The sequence below is a fragment of the Molothrus aeneus genome, chromosome 3, assembly GCF_037042795.1.
Source record: "Molothrus aeneus isolate 106 chromosome 3, BPBGC_Maene_1.0, whole genome shotgun sequence".
Lineage (NCBI taxonomy): Eukaryota > Metazoa > Chordata > Aves > Passeriformes > Icteridae > Molothrus > Molothrus aeneus.
Window position 1 is genome coordinate 62,429,337 of NC_089648.1, and position 21,235 is coordinate 62,450,571.

Below are 21,235 nucleotides of genomic sequence, written 5' to 3' on the forward strand. Positions count from 1 at the left end.
AGCTGTATTACAAGTCTTTGCACAGTCTATCAGAAATAAGAATTTTATTCTTTCGTGTTCCACTTCTCTCTCACAATAGAGATCAAAACCTGGGTATTACAATCTGTTGTCACAGACATTATTTCAATATTACTTTTCATTTAGAGGACAAAGAGGGGAAAAAAAGGGAGGGTTTTGTAGATTTCCCTTAAAAATTACATAAATTAAGTGAAATGTAGAATCGTACTGCGTACACAGATTCATTCCAGAAAATACACCCCCGTAGAGTATTTTTCTGTGAACATTGTTGAGATAAAAACACATCTTCACATTGCCGATTTCCATTTGAACGCTGCCAGGAGAGATTTCAATTCTTTAAGTTGCACTGCCCTCTAGGGGAAAGGATCTTCAGCTGTCGCTCCGCGATAACAAAACCACCCTGGCCTTTCTCCTTCAGTTTTCAAGGCTGAACACTTTGCTTCCTCCAAATGCTACGCTGATGCTTGGTATGAACTCGGCATGAGTAGCACAAAGATGAGCTTTGTACAGTACAGCCATGTTTTATTTGCATTTTTATTCCCTTACATGTTCTATTTGTGTGTGTGATGCCTTGCCCGAAGCATAAACCTGTTTAAGTAGTGAATCTTGCCCTGTCGAGCTCACCCTTCCTCTCAGTGGTCTGGGGACACAGACTCGGGGGGACAAAATGGTTACCAGGGTATTTCTGCTGGAGGTTAAATCTTGTGTGGCCATGTTTGGGATGCTCCACAAGGCAGCTCTGGGCTCTCTGCAGATCTGGTGTGCACTGAAGGAGCTGATCACGGTTGCTTGTGCAGACCATGAAACTGAAAGGTGGTCTCTAGTTTGGAAAAACTATCATATTCCAACAAACAGCTGACAAACAGGCAGGTTTTAGTAAGAAGCTCCCAAATACAAACAAGGAAAAAAAAACCCTTTTCTGCTATTTGAGTCCTGGTATTTTCTAAAAAAGAAATAATCAGACAGATAGCCAAATAATGGACAACTATGATTATCATATTCAAATTCAAAAGGGTCACAGGGAATCGAAATATCACACTGGGGAAGCCATCTAGGACATACATCTGGGTATAATGAATTCCATCCCCCTTCCAATGAAGTAAAACATGGAACCAACATTATGTTGGTATTTCACAATATAATTTAATGCTGTCAGGCAACTGTATGGCTTGAAAATGGAATACAATTCCAGAAGAGAAATTCCTATAGCAGATCTTTTCTCTTTTACAATTTCTTAGAAAAGATGTGTATTGAAGGAGGAGCAGGATGTAGTTCAGTGAAGCGTACATAATGCTTCAGTATCTTTCCATAGTGGATACTCCAAATAAGATAGCAGAAGTAATGACTGAATCAGAGAACAATGATTGGATTTAGTATTTGGAAAAAAAAATAGATCAGTTTGGTATAGAGAGAAATAGGCTGCCATGGCTATCAGAAATTCTTGTAAGGAAAAAGAGCACACTGTGAAAATTGTGGGAATACTGAAGCAGAAAAAAATCAGTAACTAATGACAACTCATCTTTGAAGAAGATTAAAGGTTCCACAAAGGAGAGGGAAAGGACATTATGCATTCATCACATGAAGCAAGCTGCAATGTTAGCTGTGAGCTGATGCTGTGCCTCCAGCACCTTGTGGCTACCGCGGTGGTGTTATGTGGGAGATGAACACAGCACACTTCACTGGCTCAAATCAGTGCACAAACAAAAGTGAACATTAAGAATTACTGTTCTGGATCTACTGGCTGAAGTAAAGATAGTCCAAAATTTGTCAATGTCCACTTATTCTGTGTACTTACCTTTCAAACAAATAGCTATAACAATTTTATTAATTATTCCCACTTTTTCCTCACTAGACAATTGCAGCCTTAAACCTTCAGCCTGCAAAAATTCCTTCTCAGCCTTTTCATGTTTGATTTTGAAAATAGGATTGCCTTTAAAATCAATTAAAAGTGACAGATTTAGCAACATCCACAGATAAATCAAATCTGAGCTCAGCATATAGTAGTGTAATAAATGCACATTAGTAAGAAGGGAAAATTGTAAGAGACAAAAATGTTCTTAACTTGTAAAGCAATGTATACTTCTAAAAATTTAAAAATCCAATTTCTTTAGGTATCCTTCTTAAGTGTCTAGTTTTGGATCTTAAGATTTTTTACAAATGAAAGAGTTGTACTGAGATGGTATCCTTGGTATTATAATACCCTTATTATTAAATATTCTTAATAAATATAAGTATATATTATAATGTTTGTATTATTAAATATATAAGTAAATTTTCTGGTCCTCTGCTGATTGTTTTTAAAAGATTTTTAGGCCCTACTTTTTCTTTCAGGACTATTTTCTTTTTTTGTGGGCCTTTTCCCTCTTTTGGGGCTGTGCTCATCTAGTGTGATTAGTTGGTAATTTCCATACAGTCTACATAACCCCAGCTAACATCTGTGCACACAGAGGGTGAGGGTCTGCACCTGGCAAGGGGTCTTTGTGACCTGTGGGACTATTAGTATTGTAATGGATATAGTTCAGCTATAGGACGCATGGACATTAAATATTTTGCCAAGTTAATAATGTATCCATAGACGTGCATCAACACCTTGATTTATTACATCCTCAAAGTTTGTTAGCTCCTAGGTGTCCTTGGCTATCTGTTTTACTGACATACAACATTTTGCTTTACTACATCCAGTTCGCTGTACCTTGATTTGCTACATCCACAGCTGACAACTAACAAGCTTTAGGCTTTAACTCCCTTGACTGAAGGATGCTGGCTGCTGCTGTTCCCCTGGCTGGATCTCCTTTCCTTATTACTGACAGAACAAGAGGACACAGTCTCTCTCTCAAAGCTACATCAGGGAAGGTATAGGTCGGATATTAGGAAGCAAGTTTTCACCGAAAGAAGAATTAAGTACTGGAATGCTCTTCCCAGGGAAGTGGTAGAATCACCATCTCTGGATGTGTTTAAAAAAAGACTGGACATGGCACTAGGTACTATAGTCTGGTTGAGGTGTTAGGGCATAGGTTGGACTTGATGATCTTAGAGGTCTCTTCCAACCTCATTATTCTGTGATTCTGTGATTCTGTGATTATTAGGCCTGAGGCGTACAGAGCCCCGATCCCCAAGAACACCCCGGCCCCACAGACTCCCGGCGCATTCCCGTGCCAGGCCGGCAGTGACGTGCCCGCGCCGTCAGGCGGCCGGAAGCGCCGCTGGCAGCAGTAAACAACGGCGTCGGGAGCCGCCGCTTCCATCTTGGAGGAGCCCGAGCCCGAGCCCACCGGGGACCATGGGGAGCGTCCTGGGCCTCTGCTCCATGGCGAGCTGGGTAAGGTGAACGCGGACGGCGCGGGGGTCCCTCCTTGCCTTTCCCTGCCCGCCGCAGGCTCGGAGCCGGCGGCCGGTCCTTTCCCCCCCCCTCCTTCCTTCCCTCCCTCCGCACCCGGGCCTCGTCCGCCGCCTCCCCACGCCTGTGCCACCCAGGGCGGCTGCGGCGCTGCTTTCCCTCCTGCTCCCGCGGCACGGGGAGGCTGGCGGGCCCCTGCCCGGCCCCATCCGAGCTCTGTCCGCCCCAGTGGCCGCGGCCCCGCTCCGCCGGGCAGGGCTCTCTCCCCGCCGCGCTGGAGGGGGCGGGCCCCGCCGTGGTCCCTCTCGGGCTGCTCCCGGGATCCCCAGGGATCCGTCGGAGCCGTTTGGCCGGTGCTGTGGGGAGCTTCGTCCTTAACCCAGACAGGCCGGCCTGTCGAGCTGCTGGGCGCCGCTTAATCCGCGTTGCTGTGCGGGAGGTGCCGCGGTGTCCGCTGAAATCACCTCTCCCCGAATCTCTAAAGAGACCGGTCAAATGCTTTGAACTCAGCGTTTCTTTCGGGAAAAACAAAACCCGCACGTTTCCCCGATTCTAATATTTGTATTTAATGCCTCTTTCTTACGGCTTTGTCTGTAGCAGCTCCACCCTTTGTAGCATCTTTGTCTCGCCGAGCCATCCTTTCCTGGCGGCACAGTAATCCGTGGTAATGTGTCACCACGTCAGTCAGGTGATTTTTGTTCATGGGAAGCAGTAGATTGAGATGGCATTAAGACTCTTGGCACGATGCAGGAAAGCGAAGAAGTTGGTAAAGAGTTCAGCTGAGACACTGCTTTTTTATCAATAAGGGATATCAATAAGGGATATCAATAAGGCATATGTCTTTCCAAGTCTAGTCCCTGTCTATATTGACACAGTCAAGTGGTTTGTGAGTTTTTAGATGTTTGCAGTAAGAATGTCACTGGGATTGTGAAAATCTGAATTTTTAATACCAAAAATAATTGTACCATGCATGAATCAAATTAAATTACTTATTATTAGAGCATTCGTGCACACACTTCTAGTGATATAACAAGACCTCATATTTATCCAGGCTCCTACATCTGAATGTATTGGTTTGGGCTCTTCTAGTACAGAGTGACCTTTAATTAAGAGAGATGATCCATAATCCCCTAATCTCATGTACAAATTATATGAAATTATCATAGAATTGGAAAATCTGCATAAATTAACCTCCAGGCTGATATGCCTGTAAATAATCAACTAGAACACTGATAATATCCTTTTAACTAATTACTGTCAGGGTTCATTTTGCTCTCATTAACATTTTAAATACTACTTAATGGTTTAGCCAGTTAGGCTTGAATTACTAACTGGATATAGTTAACAGTATTATTTTTAATTATTGTTAAATACTTCATGACATTGTGACTATAGACTTTATTTCAAATACTTGAGTTAATATATACTGCATTTTCAAGTTCATAAACAGCCTTTCTGACAACTGGGTGGTGTTTGTATTGTTTGAAGAACCCCTATCTACTTGTTCTTGATTGTTTTTCTGCAGAGAAATTCAGCCTGTTAGATAAAATGATTTCCATGAGATCATAATCTTAAATCAGATTTACTGTGACTAGTTAACCCCTGTCCCTTCCTTTAAAGTGCCCAAACAAATCAGGGTGAGTAGATTTTGTTGGTATTATTTTTTGCTTTCCCCTGGTGCCTTTATAGGGGTCATTTTCTTTCCACATTTAAAACCACAGCTAATCAGCACTTGAAGCTTGTACAGCAGTTCTGAGCAGGAGAATCTGTCCACGCTGCTCTCTAGGGATATGTCAGTACAAACTCAGTTTGTGGCTCTGAGAAGGAAGCACCCAGTGAGGGTGAGGGAGCCGCAGGACCAGATGCAGTGGGGTTGGTGTGGTGCGGGCTGTGGCACGGCCGGCAAAGCTGCCCTGCCCCTGGGGACGCTGCTGTCACTGCTGCTCCTCCGCAGGGCCGCGTGTTGTGCTGTGCAGAGCCGCTCTGCTCAGGCCTCCTGCCGTGCTTGTGTCTCCTGTGCTTTTGTGCTGTGCTGCTGCTGTGTGTGACTGCTCTGTGCTCCCCTGTGCTGATGAGGGAGTGCTTCACGTTAGCATTTTTAAGAGCAAGGGGAGCCTGTCAGAGATGAGGTTGAGGCCAAAGCCATAAGAGCAGAGCCATCTCAGCAAAAGTCTTCTGCTCCTGACAGCCTAGGTTGGTAAGGCAGCACTGTTTTCCCTCTGCTGTGTCTTGCCTCTATTGTTCTTTCTCTGAAACAGCTGAGCTGCTGTTTTGCTCTTTTAATATTCTCTGTCAAGGCAAAGATCTTGATTAATTCAGTGTCTATAAGCTTAAGAGTAGGGATGATGTAGCTAAACCTTGACTAGGCACATCAAGGGCTTAGTGTTTTTACAAATAATTAATTCAATATATAATCAATTAGTCTTTACTCCAGTAGGAAGATTATGGTTAATATTAAAAACTTGTTCTGTGTGCATCAAGGGCAGTAAAGTTTGTCCTTCCATGATTTTGTGGGGTTTTTTGTCTCCTCTCTCCTTCAGTATACATCTTGTTAACGTGTTCCTCATGCAGTTTCCACTGCCCTGGGGAATGAAATGACTCGTTGCTCAGGCATGAATTAACTTGTATGCCCTGCTGGCTGATCCCAGAATAGGTGTGTGGGTTTGTCTTTTCTTATTTTGCCTTAGTAAACACCATTGAGCTGCTTATTTTTCCTCAAAAATGTAAAGGGATATGAGTTGGTAGGTAAGTAAAGTTTCTGGAAGGCAATAGATTTTATTCAGTTGTGTCTGAGTAACTTTTGTCTAAGCTTCCTTATGGAAACAAATGAAAAAAATACTTGTGGAGTAACTTTTTGTCTGCATCTGTGACTAAGCTGAGTCACACTGGGGAGTTGAGCTTTGATCTCCATGGTAGTATCTTGCTGTGTGTACTACTGAAATTTTTGTGGGAAGCGTGCTTTAAATTTAGGAAGAAAGTGGCAGGAACTCACCTTGTCTCCTCTGCTGATAAGCTGAATTCCATGGGCTGAATGTTCCTTGGTTCCTGTTCTTTGTGAAGTCTGTAACAAGTAGTTTTGCTGTTAGTATACTGCTATTTTGTTGGAATGGTATGTATCTTATTCTCTTTTGCCAAAGGAAGAGAGAATTGGACTGTAATATGATTCCTTGTGTAAGGAGCCAGCTTGTATGAATAGTGTCATGTATCAACAGGTGTCTCTTGTTCAGAGGTGGATGTGCATGAGCTGTTTAGGGGCAAAACGTTTTAAAAGCTGGTCTTGGAGCTCAGACACTCCAGTGAGGTGTATGGCCTCTCTTGAGGCACATTGTTTCCCAGTGAGGTGGAGACAATCATCTTCATTTCAACTACTGCAAGTCTCTCCTGTCTGTAGAAGCATTCATGCTTGTGCTTCCACTGAGGCAAAGAGCAAGTTGCTTGAATTATTTAGGTATGTAGCAAACATTGGGATTCCTTACAGAAGTGAATTTTTGTAACCAGTGCTTCTGTTCCCATGTTTTCTGCAGCAGATGAGCTTAATTATATATTCTATTCTGCCAAACTCAACCATTTATTCAAAAGTATGTTTAGAAATATTAATGCAGACAGAATTAGTTCAAGAAAGTAGTTTTTTGAACAGAGAAGTGAGATATTTTTCACTGGAAAGGTTATTTGTGTTTGTAGGAAATAGTGTAAGGACAGTAGTACTGTAAAATTCTGATGCATTTGAAGACTATTTGCCATACATTTCCTGCTTACGAAGCGTAGATGTAGTGTAGTTGCTTGCAGTCGTAGAGCAGCCTCAAAGGTCCACCTACTCCATCTTTTATGAAGAGGAGGGCCTGAGTGGGAGGATGTGCTACCCTGTCCAGTTGCATCTTGAACACCTCCAGTGATGGAGACTCTACCATATCCTCAGGGAGGTTGTTGCAGGGACTGGTTGCTCTCAGTCTAAAAAATTTCTTTATTACATTGAAATGATACCTCCTATAATCAATGCTTTCAAATTATTTGTGCTGCACTGAGTGGAGGAGAAGGTAAAAAGGGGCAATATAATAACTATTACATCCCAAAATACTTACAATGAGAATCTGCCTAGTTTCAGTGGTTTAGCAGACAAATGTAATGGTGAAGTTTGCCAATTTAAAGATGATTCTGTAGCGTAGTGGAGTGAAGATTGTTGGCTCCTTGGGAAGGAACATGTACCAAAAAGAATACAGGGAAGTTATTTAAAAGACAAAGTTTGTGGGTTCGGTGTGTGAGTCTGGTTGAAACTGTAGGAATGATAATCGGCCTTGTCCAGAGGGCTTCTCTGGAGTGTTGTGGCAGTCTGTCTGCTTTTCCCGGCAACCCCTGGGGCTCTTCCGGTAGCAGTGGACTGCTGGCATTTTTGGTTGTCATATGATTAAACTGCTGAGAACTCCTTCTGACACATGCCTGTCATACTGGGTGACTGGAATGTCCTGGTCATGTGGCCCTCTAACTACTGCTGTCCTTCGGTGACTGAGTGTCTCTCATACAGTGGTGGACACCTGTGGCTTTTGTCCCATGGTGGAGTTGTCCCTGGATGTGTGCTGGGGGAGAAGCTGGGTTTTAACCCTGTTCTGTATCTTTCTGTGTCATGGTTTGTTGTAGCTCAGAGAAGCCAGTCATCACACATTCTGATTGTAACTTTCCTCCTTTGGCTAATGTTTACTTGTGGGACCTTGCCTTTCTTTTACATCCCAAATTGTCACACTGCACGTGGCAGAGAATTGTTCCCTGCTTCCCAGCCTTTTCCTGGTGAAACAGCTCCCTTTTTTTCTTCCCACAATTTTCTATGTGAGAATTAAACACAGGTAAATTTTGTCTGTTTGGTTTTCCCCCCTTGTAGTATTACAACTGTACCGCATTCCCCATGATACTGGTATCAGTATCATACAGTATTGATATCAAATATCAACTTTTGCTGTTGATATTTGGTATCAATAAGACATGTTCTGCATATTTGCTCTGTTCTTACTGTTTGTAACTTTTACATTTCATAAGTTAATTTTGCAGACTAACAGAATCATGTGATCTGTGAGTAACTGCTAATATGAAATAGTTTGCAACCTAAGATTTAATCTCTATCACCTGTTTTTTTGTGTTTTGGAAATATTTGTGGCCCCAATGAGGATTTTATCCCAGCTGTGCCAGGTGCTGAGAGTGTACCTACATAACAGTTGTGTTGTATCTTTTTCCTGTGGTGTGTTTGTTTAGTCTCTGCAGCTGTGGAAGGGAGGATGTAGTTGCTAACAAAAGCATTCCTTGCATGTCATTTGGCTGAAATGAAATAAAACTCAAGAGAACAAATGAGCCTGAATCCAGTCTTTATTTCTTCTGAATGGCTAAATGATTACTTCTAATCATTGAAAAGTATTAGAAATCACTAATTTCACCATGCAGCGGCGCATTGGGAAGCGCTGTTGTTTGGTGGCTGTGTAGCACGTAACTTAGTCTGCACCAATGGTGGGGTGCACAGGATGAGTAATTTTCCATCATATCTGATGATCTGCGCAGCCTGATTAAATATTGAAATCTAGTAATCCAAAGCTTCTTAAATAATTCATGTTCTGTCTTTTTGTCAGATACCATGCTTGTGTGGAAGTGCCCCGTGCCTGCTTTGCCGATGCTGCCCCAGTGGAAACAACTCCACCATAACTCGGCTGATTTATGCCTTCTTTCTGCTTCTTGGCGTGAGCGTCGCCTGTGTGATGCTAATACCAGGCATGGAAGAGCAGCTGAAGAAGGTCAGGTTATTTATTGCTAGCATTTTTGGGAGAACAAATGTCACAAATAATAGTAATTGACATCTTGAAAAGCGTGGGTTTTATTTGGAAATATGTCATTTTACTACCAGCTGTGCTTCACAGTCACTATTAATTTGTTTGTGAGTCAAAGAAGTTGTGGGAAGATCCCTCTATAAATGAAAAGCACTCTTTTGAAGTAAAGCCTCTTCTTTAAGTGCTCAGAGCAGAAAAAATAAAATTTTGCATCAAACAAGAAAATTTATATATGTGTAGTTCCAAATTAAGTATTATTGAGATGCTTGTATTTATGGCACTTAATTGATTTTTATTGTGGTTGTGGTTAAAAAAAATAACTGCACCCTAAGATCCTTCTAGTTTTGTCATGCTGTACTAGTTAAAATTCTGTTTTAAAGTCTGCAGTGTGTAACAAAAATATTTTTCACTCATCATAGTAGCCTGTTTTCCACCCAGGGAATTAGGAAGACTTTGTAGGATCTTACAGTTTATTAGCTATATGAAGATGCAATATAAAACTGGAGAATGGTAATGTGAGTTCAGTAGAGCTTACAGGTTCCCTGAACTTGGGTTGCATGTACTTCAGTTCTGTTTTGCAGTCTTAAGTTTTTTTCAGTAGATAGTAGCTTTGGTTAGGCATGATTTTCATGGTTTTCCTCCCAAATTATTCATCTGTAAATGTGTATTGTAGGTTTGTATAGTTACCACTTTAGAGCTTCAGTGAGAGCCATGTTAGTCACCTAGGAAAGAAAATTACAGCCTTCTGGAGTATGATTTGACTTCTGAAAGATATTGCTCATATCCTGGTAGTGACTGGAGAGAATGTTCTCGGCTGTTTCATGTGGAAATTACAGATACACCTAATTGATAGGGAGGGTACTTTCTTTGGGAAAGGCTGTGTCTGTTTTAAAGAGATGTAAGCAGGCTGCCACTTCCTAGCTATGTCATAAGCCTGATAGTAACTGTCAAGTCAAATCTACAAGTTCACAGATCTTTAATTATCTCTTGATTCAGATCAGCAAGGGAAAACTGCATTTCTTTGAGAAGTTCTGAAATTACTAATAACATAAAAAACCTGTTAATAAGATCCCTGTCCCACTCATGGAAACATTCAAGGTCAGGTGGGATGGGGCCTCAAGCAACTTGATGTAGTTGAAGATGTCCTGCCCATGGCAGAGGGGTTAGTCTAGGTGAGCTTTAAAGGTCTTCTCCAACTCAAACTATTTTATAGAAAGATTTATTTTATTTTATCCTGCCTATGCAGGTTTTTTTTTTTCCTTGCATGTGTTTGATATTCTAGTTGGACTGCAGCTAATGATGCAATCCTTCAATATCATATTTTCTAACAGTGTTAATAGTTACATAATGTTACAATATTAATAAATTGATTATTGGAAATGTATTAATATTCATTTACTGACAGGAAGTCATTTAATGATGACTGATGTGTCTTGTATTTATCACAGATTCCTGGATTTTGTGATGGAGGGTTGGGAACAAGTATTCCTGGTGTGCAGGGCCATGTGAACTGTGATGTGCTGGTTGGCTACAAGGCTGTGTACCGCGTGTGCTTTGGCATGGCCATGTTCTTCCTTCTCTTCTCCTTGCTGATGATCAAAGTGAAGAGCAGCAATGACCCCAGAGCAGCAGTGCACAATGGGTAAGATGCAGAAATGAGTGCTGAGATGAGTTAGTGATTAATTTTTGTTTCATTCCACAGAGATTTTTTCAAGAAATAAAAATATTTAGGAGCCTCATCTGAATTATATTCCTCTTAACTTTGAAGTTTGTAAGAACTTTTTTTCTTTTCTGAACAGTTTTGTTTTAAAGGTTATAGCAGTTACACATATATATCGATATAGATGTATAAAACATATCTTTTCTCTTTCTGCTATCTTCTCAGTTGCCCCTCTGCAAAAAGAAATGAATTATGTATCTAGTTTCTGAGCTTCCCAGTGAATTTTTATTTGTATTTCATTTTAGTTAAGATTATCAGATGGAAAAATATAGTGGAAATTCAGCTTATGTATTGACACAAGCGGTAGTTTTCATCCAAGTTCTGCCCATGTGTAATGTAGCTCCTTGAACCAGGAAAATGTAAATATTTGTGAGAGGACATGATGCAGAAAAGCCTAAAACCATTTGTGGTGCCTAATCTTGGTGGTCACAGTGATTGCTTAGACTACTGCTTTTTAGAGGTGACCGTATTTAACAGAACCTATGAACAGCTAAGCCAAAAATTATATTTTATATTCAGTATAGTAAGATTAAACATGTCTAACATAAAAAGAGGAAAAGCTTCAAATTATTTCTGTAGGGGAAAATAATTAAGACTGAGAAGAATATTGCTTTGTTTACTTCTGGGTTTTTTTGGAAAAGAAAGAGTACATATTAAGATACATTAGCAAGAGTAACTCAGTTCAGCCTTTCCCTCCACCCTGCTTTGTTCAGGAGAACATGCTTGTTGCAAGCAAAAAGAAAGTGGTTCAGCTACATTTGGTATCAGAGCTCTGTTGTTTTTTGGTTCTTTTTCAGAAAAAGGCACATGGTGATTTTTCATAATGAGGAATGTTCTTTTACCTAAATTTTTTCTAAAGTGTTTGGGATCTTCTTGATAACCTTATTTGGAGTTGTGCTCTCCAATACAAATTTAGGTACTGTTTATGCAACCCACAGCAGTATGCTCTTCTTAGCCAATCTAACATCAGCACTAGGATAAAAGGAAAAATTTAACTGTTGCTGGTAAAATATTTAATAACGTTACTGTCAATACTTCTGTAATAACTCGTTGCTTCAATAATATGCATTACAGTGAGCTTTATGAAAAGCATTATGGCTTTTAATTTTTGAAATTGTCTGTATGTTCAGTAATATTTTGAGATGTAATCTTTTTGTCAGTAAATTGAAATATTCAGAATATTAAGTTTTTGCATATATGTGTACTAACTTTTTCATGCTTGCATGCAAGTTAAGCTCAATAATACAATTTGGTGCCAATGTTCACCTTCTCTGCTTTATTAATGCAAGTCAGAATGGTTTCTTGCCTCAGGTTTGTGATGACAATAGAAAAAAATCAATTATATCTACAAGATAATTGCTAGCTTGTACAGAATGCACAGCAGCTTTAGGTATTATTTCAGATGACTATTGTTTTCAATTGTAGAACGGGGTAGAGCAGTAAGATCCATCAAAAAAGTCTAGAATTAGAGATTAAATATATATGAACTTGAACACATTTCTATTTCTATTATTGAGAATGACATTGATTAAAATACTGGATTCTAAAACTACTTTTAGTGGGGTTTGTATTGCACTGTAAATGTTACAACTTAATTCAACTTTCAGACTGGATTTTGTCACCTCTTTATATCCCAGGGAGTTAGTCCATTTTGTTCTGTATTCTACACTCCTGTCATCTCACATAGTTCCTCTCCACACAACTGGAATTTGTTCTTCTGGTATCCATCACTTGATTGTAACAGCCAGCAGGAGAGATTAAACTTGCTTAAAGTATGGGAATAAATGGGAAGGGATAGAAAACTTGAAAAACTGACAAGTGGTTGACATTGTGGGGGTGTGGTACATATCTTTGTGGTGTTATATTCAGTTTTGAAGTGCATGTAGATGGCATCATGCCTGTTTTTGGAGCTGCCTGTCACTGGGATCAGAAAAAATAGTCTTTACCTCTTTACAGTTTTGTTGGCATAACAGTTTGAAGTTCTCTATGCAGGGTATATTTATACAGTTAGTGTTTGGGGTGAGTTTGTTGTATCTTTGGTGAAGGATATTCCCATGTATGCTTTCTGAAAACATCTGATCTCTTTTGATGGTCTGTGAGTTCATGTCTTTTACTGGAAGAAAAATTCCAATGACACTGCCCTGAAGCAGGGACTTGGAACTTGCTTGTGTCTTTTCTGTGCAGGATAAATGATTTGCTTTTGTTTTTGTGGTAAATCCTCATCAGCTCAGTAGGCCTAAAGAATCTGAAGTTGGATGGGAAGAATCTAGACTTTTGTATATTTCTCTCACGTAGGAAGTGAGCCAAGACTGGTAGGGAGCTCCAGCATAATATTTTATGTCATTGTAGGCATCAATGCGATCTTTGATATTAAAAGTACAAAGAGATTTTTTAACCCATTTTTCTGATATGCAGACAAACCAACAGTCTCACTGCTCTGGTTTAAAACATTCTTAGGAAGAAAAAAAGCAGCTCACAGTTGGCCTAATTTGGAATTCACAAGTGAGAGGATACCTCTGGAAAATGTGTCAAACTCTGTGTCAGTCTAGCACAGGTTAAGCATAATTTTTTAGAGAGCAAAAATTTTGGGCAGATAAAATTTTTATCCTGCTTCAATTGAGGCAAGTTAAGAATGAGCAAATTAAAAAAAAAAACAACTCTTAAAGATGTGTATTTTATATATGAATTAGACCAGACTTAACAGTTGCCTTATTTTTATTTCCCTTTAGATTCTGGTTCTTTAAATTTGCGACAGCGCTTGCAATTAGTGTTGGAGCTTTCTTCATCCCAGAGGGACCATTTACAACTGGTGAGGGAATGTTGTCTTCCTCTGTATCATGGTGCAATCATACTTAGTTTTAAATAAAGTAAGTGCATGCTGATGTCATACAGTTTTAATTGTAGCTGTGTAACTGTAGTGCTTCTATGTGTTTAGGGACACTGTGATGGGGGTAAACCTATGGTTCTTAAATGATTTTGTTTTACTTCTCTTCTAGTGTGGTTTTATGTAGGTATGGCTGGAGCATTCTGCTTTATTCTTATTCAGCTGGTCTTGCTTATTGACTTTGCCCATTCCTGGAATGAATCTTGGGTTGAGAAAATGGAGGAAGGAAACTCAAGATGCTGGTATGCAGGTATGGAGGGACTATACTACAGTCAAGTTTTAACTTTAATTTAATGTGCATTGTGTTAAATAAGTTACTCACTGAATAGTTCATTTCACCAATGCAGAAAGGGCTGCTTCATGCAGGAGTGTCATTTTCTCAGGTGTGTAGTTCAGCTCCATTGATGTCCTTTTGTTGTCAAGTTAAATAAGGGGAAGCAGGGAGAGATGCAGCAGCCTCTGAGTAATAAGATCTGTTCCCTGGGTGCAAGGCATGAGTTTCAGAGAATCACAGAATGGGTGAGGTTGGAAGGGACCACAGCAGCTCATCTGATGCAGCCTCCCAGCTCAAGCAGGGTCATCCTGGAGCACACATGGCACAGGATTGTGTCCAGATGGTTCTTGAATATCTCCAGTGAGGGAGACTCTTCAGCCTCTCTGGGCAATCTATTCCAGGGTGCAGTCATACAAAGTAAAGAAGTTCTTCCTCATGTTCAGGTGGAGCTTTCTGTGCATCATAGTATCAGAAAAGTGGCAACTGCAGCTTTTTGGGTTTTTCTTGTTTTGTTTTTTGGGTCGGTTTGGGGTTTTTTTTTGTTGGGGTTCTTTGGTTTTGGGTTTTTTGTTTGTTTGTTTTGGGATGTTTGGTTTTTTTTTTTAGTCATAGCTTTTGCTAGCCCTTCAGTGCTGATTAAAACCAAAGTAACTTGCTATTGCATCATGTTGAGTAGAATCATCTCAAACAATTGTTTTTTCTGGTTGCCAGTTAATCATTCTTTGAAGGTATATGCTGAGTGAAAGGTCAAGGTAGTGAAGGAGGGTAAAGTCATCTCACTGGAGAAATGTTATTTTAATAAAGTGTTTCAGATTTTATAATTTAGGTGTTTCAGAAGACAGTATGGCCTGTCTTAATTCAGTGGCTGCTTCTCTATTTAGTGTTTTTTCTAAGATGTAATTTGGCAATGAGATTTTGTGTTAGCCTCTGAAGCTGAAGTATTTCTTCAGTTTCTTTTTTTAAGCTGTTAGCCAAAGTGTGTCCAGTACAGCTATCTATGTTCCTTTATCCTCCTTGCTCTTCCTGGTTGCTGTTAGGGCACTGGAGAATCAAGCATGGACTCAGGATTCCCATGTATTGTTTCTTCACAGGCTATTTGAGAACTTCTTTTACATTTCAGTGCCCAGAATTCTCATTGTATATTGTATCCCACACTTGATAATCATGCAGTATTATTCCAATCATAGTAGTCTCTGTTATTAACCAGTTTAACTATGGTTTTGTTTCTTCACAGCTCTCCTCTCAGCTACAGCTGTCAACTATCTGCTGTCTCTGGTAGCTATTGTCTTGTTTTATGTTTATTACACTCATCCAGAAGGTTGTTCTGAAAACAAGACATTCATCAGTGTTAATATGCTCCTGTGCATTGGTGCTTCTGTAATGTCAATTCTGCCAAGAATTCAGGTACGATTTTGATTCTGTTACCTCCTGTATTATCACAATAATCACAATATCATTGTGCCTGCAACTTTTGATTGCCTAACTTCCCTGTTCTGTGACTCCTTTGTCTAGGAATCTCAGCCAAGATCTGGTTTGCTGCAGTCTTCAGTGATCACAATTTACACAATGTATTTGACTTGGTCAGCCATGACCAATGAGCCAGGTAAGTGTAGTAACAATGTAGAGCATTTTGGGTAACCGGTTCAGCAGCAAATTGTACTTCACTTCTTGCAGGGCAGCATTAGAGCAGGGTAACAGAATGTGCATATGGAAGGGCTCAGCTACATGTACTGCTAGGAGCCCACTCTCCTGAGGGATAGGAAGGGATGGGCAGCAGGGAGGGAGGGCAGGGTCTGTGTGGCGGGTCTGGGCAAGCTCCCTTGAGGGGGAGAGGGAAGCAGAGTGCCACTTCTTCCTTCTTCTGGGAGGTGCTCACCTTTTCCTCCCCCCAAAAGCCACGCTCCCAGCAACAATGTGGGATGTATAAAATAGCAGCATGGCCTTGCCCACACATCTCTGAGTTCCCCCCCCCCCTCTGCAACCAGCATGCTAAAATCATGTCTTTTCCCCCTGCTTGTATGGCATGTAATTTCTGCTCTTTACTGGCAGAACTGCAGTATTCTAAAGCTTAGATTTTGCAAATCAGTGCAACTCCCCTGAGGACTCTAAGAGTTTCGTCTCTCTACCAAGTTTCATGTTTCTTAGGTGACCAAGATGCTACTAATTATATTTTTCCAAACTGAGGATTTATAAACAAGTATTAATAAATGTTGTCAATGTTTATTGTGACTGGAAACAGTTGAATGTCTCTAAAAATAAACAAGTGCAGAAATTATGATGATTAAAATAAATCACCAGATATTGATTTTAGTGGTTTTAATTGGATCTCTGACCCTTTTGTCTTAGCTGTGGACAATCTTCTGTGCTTCTGTGTCATGGAATACATGAGTCATCTAATTCAGGCAGTGATTATGGGAAAATAAGATTGTCTACTACTTTCAGCTGTTTCATCAGTGTTACCTGTGGATGCTGTGGGTTGGGAACCACTCATAATAAAAAACTGACTTACTGGCGTTGTTTTCCATTTCTGGGATGGCTTGGGTACCCCATCTGTAGAATATGTTTGTTAAACCTGTTTTCTAGCAGTAGAGTTTCTGAAGCTTATTATACAGAAATTTCTGTTTTGTTGCATCTAATGATGTCAGATGGAATAGTAAAGCAGTTGATGCATATCTTACATAAGTTCAGAATCCTTTTATCTGCTCAAAGACATAGATTTTTATGCCATATACTGTCATTTCCCTGCTCTAGAGAGATTCAGTAGGCTAAAATTAAATTCAAATTTCACTTAAAGACTGTCACAGTCACGACGTTCCTTTCTATTTCTGTGCATTCAGCATGGAAATGTGCTATTAAATACTTGTCCTGTTCTTGTTTTATATAAGCTCTAATGCAATTTCCCTCACAGACAGGCGCTGTAACCCCAGTCTGCTGAGCATCATTGGTTACAACAGCACCACCATTCCGACCCAAGGTCAGGTAGTGCAGTGGTGGGACGCGCAAGGGATTGTAGGATTGGTTTTGTTTCTGCTGTGTGTTCTCTATTCAAGGTAAGAGTCCTTCAAAAAATACATTAATTTGTATCACTTCTTATTGTTGGATACGAAATTGTATTTATTTGGGTATCTGTACTATATCCTTTCCTGTCATATCCAGCATCCGGACATCCAACAACAGCCAAGTTAACAAGCTGATGCTGACCAGTGATGAATCAACACTGATAGAGGATGGAATGCCCAGGAGTGATGGCTCCCTTGATGATGGAGATGATGTTCACCGAGCTATAGATAATGAGAGGGATGGAGTTACTTACAGTTACTCCTTCTTCCACTTCATGCTTTTCCTGGCATCACTGTATATCATGATGACACTTACCAACTGGTACAGGTATTTATGTTTGATTAGATGTGCTGATAATGAGCATACAAGAGGCCGTCTCTTGCTGGACAAGGAGGCACAAGTTGCATGCTCTGGAATGTAGGTGTTGAGTGAGACTTCTCAAGGGAAGTGTATCTGAAAACTAGCCAACCTTGTTCACAAGTGCCTGCCATATTTTCTAGGATGATTCTTGTTATTCACTGGACTGCTGAAATACATCCTGCTAAAGTGAACAGGATAAAGTCCTAAATTATATAACAATTAAAAATTAGTAAACACTTGGCCCATGTCTAGTACAGAGAGCTAGAAAAAGGACATGTTATATCAACAGGTCAAGGGGAAGATGTTTCTTCCCATCTCCTCAAGTTCTGGAGCTTCCCAATATGAGAGAGACATGGGCATATACTAGAGAGAGTCCACGAAGGGCCACAAAGATGATTAAGGGACTGGAGCATATGTGATATGAGGAGAAGCTGAGAGAGCTGGGACTGTTCAGCTTGGAGGAGGCCCAAGGGGTGTCTCACCAATGTGTATAAAACACCTGAAGGAGGTGTGCGAAGAGGATGGAGACAGGACTTCTGAGTGGTGCCCAGTGACACGGCCAGAGGCAAAAGGCACAAACTGAGACACATGTGGTTCCCTGTGAACATCAGGAAACATTTTTCCATTGCTAGGGTGACTGAGCACTGGTGCAGGTTGCCAGGGGAAGTTGTGGAGTTTCCATTCTTGGAGGCACTCCAAAGCTGTCTGAGGCAGCTGGATTTAGGTGTCCCCGCTGGAACAGTGGAGCTGGACTTGAGAACTTTCAGTGGTCTCGTCCAACCACAGCCATTCTCTGACAGGGCTTAGTGGAAGGAAATGATGTCTGATCCTTGGAAAAAATCCTAACAACAAAATAGTCCTCCTGTGTGTGAACTGTTGCTAACAGCTAGATCAGATGTTCTTCAGAATTAAAAAATACAGCTTAAGGTCTCTTGTTGCATGGCAAAGAACAATTTGTATCGAAAAAGCAACACTAAAAGGTACTTCCTTCAGAAATAACTCTTAATAGATGGTCCTGCTGTGAAATTGATTTGTGGCCCTACTTGGGTCCAATATGACATTAAGATGATCAGTTTCTCTAGGTGGTATGTTGCCCTGTTCTTCTAAAGTTCTTCTAAGCCTTCTGATGTTTACATTTTTGTAATGGAGTTTCTCACACGCTTTTCTTGTAAATAATGATTGTTTTGCATTCCTTTCTGGAGGGAGGAGAGAATTGATGGACTGTTGGTTTGACCAGTATGGTTGGAGAGGTGGCAGTTTCATCCTCCAATCCATGGTCACTTTTGGAATTCTATAAATAACAAGGTCGGGGAAATAAATGCTCTGTTTTTTGCCTTGGACATCTCAGCATGTGAGTGTCGTTCGTGTCATGTTGTGACCGTGGTGTCCTTTGGCAAGACAAAATACATTTTTTTTGTCTCTAAGTGCTATCCATTTACTGCCTTTCTGCAGATTTGTTAGAGATTCCTTGTAATTCTGCTTTTTGGCAGCTTCTCATACTGAGTATTTTTTGTGCTGTTGTTTTTCCACCTCCTGTGACATCTACATACAAGTGGTGTTCTTGTACAGACTGGTGTGAACTGCCTGGGAGAAGGGTCCTTTGATGTGTGAATTGAGAATGATCTCCTGTGAAAACAGTGTTGAAGGGTGGCTTAGAACACAAGTATGTTATATTGAAAAAAACTGCAAATGATCCTTTTTTCTTTTCCTTGGTTCACAGTCCGGATTCTTCCTATGAGACAATGACCAGCAAGTGGCCGTCGGTGTGGGTGAAGATCTCTTCCAGCTGGATTGGCATCGTGCTGTATGTGTGGACTCTGGTGGCTCCGCTGGTTCTCACCAACCGCGACTTTGACTGAGCTGTGCTGCTCTGGAGGGAGGCTGTGCTAGCGCCACGCGTCTCTGAAACAAACAGTATTCCGGGTAGTAGTGCGGGTGTAAATACATGTGTGTGTGCTGTCCAGGTAGTATTCCCTGCTTTGTCCTGCATGATCACCTTGAATCATGTCTTGTCATTTCAGTAAATGACTTTTTCTAGCTGAGCTCAGTGGTAATTGCTGTAACGATGGTTTTCAGAGGATTACTCCTACTTTGAGTGCTTTGGGAGCACAAGATGTAAGATTGAGAGCTTTTGGAAGTATGTTTTTTTCCCCTCAATTGCATTAAATGGTTGTAGGAAAAGAAGTGCAAGTGTTAATTAGGGTAATTAAACAGTGCTAGGTCAGGCTTTGCAAGTGAAGAAGGATCTGCCTTTGATGATCCCTGTTGCCTTGATTCCAAAGTAAGCCTTGAGAAGTGTTGTTAGACTCAAAGGAGCACGTGTGGGTTCACTGGATGTCTTGCAGCACTTAAGACACTACCAGCCTGACTTTTCCCATGCCGAGGGCAGCAGTACCTTCAGCACAGATGTGAGGGGGAAAACTTGCACCTGGAGCTGCAGAGGAGCCAGTCCAGTGTGTCCCATTGCACACAGGACAGGCACCCTGGGGAGAATACCCTGGTATCAGAAGCATGTTTTTAAGGCACCTGTTTACAATGTGCATCTACATAGTATTACTGGTTTTTTAAGTAGTTCAAGTAGCATAGCTGTGCTGTAATTTATTGCTGTTTTGTGTGCCACTTTCTTGGCTAAGCTACAATCATGAAGTTTGCAAGGAGCTGAGTGGTAAAAGCTGTGTAAGCCCTTTGGAGGAATTGAGTATTGTGATTAAAAACAAAAAAAAGTGGAGAAAAAGAAGCACCGAAGTTACAATAACTAAAGGAGGAGGTTTGCATTTACTGAGGCTTCAACTGAAGGGTTTCCTAAAATATTTGGGGCTCTGAATCTTGAAATCTTTTACTGTATTAGGTATTTTGCTTGTTGTCCATTGCCAGAGATGGACTTGAGCCTAGAAAGTCTAAATCTAGGCATAGTTCCTGTGCAGTTATGAAATCTTAAAATGCTTTTGTGCTTGCTGCTTTGTAACTGAAGTACATAAGCTGCATAATTTCTCTGTTACTTGCTACAACTTGAGCCTAGAGCAGCCTGACTGGGAGTGACCCTGGAGCCTGCAGCAGTCATGCTCATCCCTTTCTGTGGTGTTTGTAACTGTGACTTCCTGTTGCTATTCTCTAAGCTTTTATTTTAATTCTGCACCTGAACACTGACATTTACTGCAAAAAATCTGACATGTCAAGTCAAACTTGAGACAGTAATGGAAAGATTAGTAAAGGCTTGTAATAATTTGGAATATGTTGTTACCTTATTAATAAATAAATTTGGATGAAGATGTCCCATGACTTTTGATGTCTCATGCTGCTGCCAGATGTGGCTATTGCAAGGGTTTGTGTAACCTTCTCATCCTCTCTTCTGTTCTGAGAACAACCAACAGTGCTGCAGAGCACACCTGTGAGTCCCTGGCTCTTCTTTTAGGAGGTCACGTGTAACCGCCCGGGTGAAGTTCTCTGACAGTCCTATGCCCTTGGCAGCCATGTCCCAGTAAACACTTTGTAAACACTAACATGCTTTGCACCTGGAACTGCATTCTTGCTTTATCAACTGCTGCCACCTCACTGGATTACACCTGTTTAAATTCGGGTAAAACATGTGAACACTGCTTCTACTGAGTCCTGTAACAAAGTTCCTGAGCCCTGTAGCAAAGAACAAATCGCTGAATTCAGAAAATTAGCAGACTGCTCTGTCTATGGATTCAGCTCCTTGTACAAGTGGCCAGATTACTCCCTTGGAAAAAAACCTTGGATCCACTGCCAGAGCTGGGGAATGTGGTTTTTGTGTTGTATG

General features: G+C 40.8%; 1 protein-coding gene across 1 annotated transcript; it reads left to right on the top strand.

The window, feature by feature from the left end:
* The first annotated feature begins 3,206 nt into the window (after positions 1-3,206).
* Positions 3,207-20,721, top strand: SERINC1 (serine incorporator 1). The gene is made up of 10 exons (XM_066547073.1): positions 3,207-3,337; positions 8,962-9,123; positions 10,605-10,798; positions 13,606-13,685; positions 13,873-14,010; positions 15,269-15,438; positions 15,547-15,637; positions 16,943-17,084; positions 17,191-17,421; positions 19,175-20,721. Exons 1-10 carry the CDS (start codon positions 3,299-3,301, stop codon positions 19,311-19,313), a joined length of 1,386 nt encoding a protein of 461 aa, XP_066403170.1. The 5' UTR covers positions 3,207-3,298; the 3' UTR covers positions 19,314-20,721.
* Positions 20,722-21,235: the final 514 nt, after the last annotated feature.

Coding starts and splice junctions, on each gene's coding strand:
- SERINC1 (XM_066547073.1), top strand. CDS start 3,299: ATGGGGAGCGTCCTGGGCCTCTGCTCCATGGCGAGCTGG. Junction 14,011..15,268: donor CTCAAGATGCTGGTATGCAG/GTATGGAGGGAC, acceptor GTTTCTTCACAG/CTCTCCTCTCAGCTACAGCT. Junction 15,439..15,546: donor CAATTCTGCCAAGAATTCAG/GTACGATTTTGA, acceptor TCCTTTGTCTAG/GAATCTCAGCCAAGATCTGG.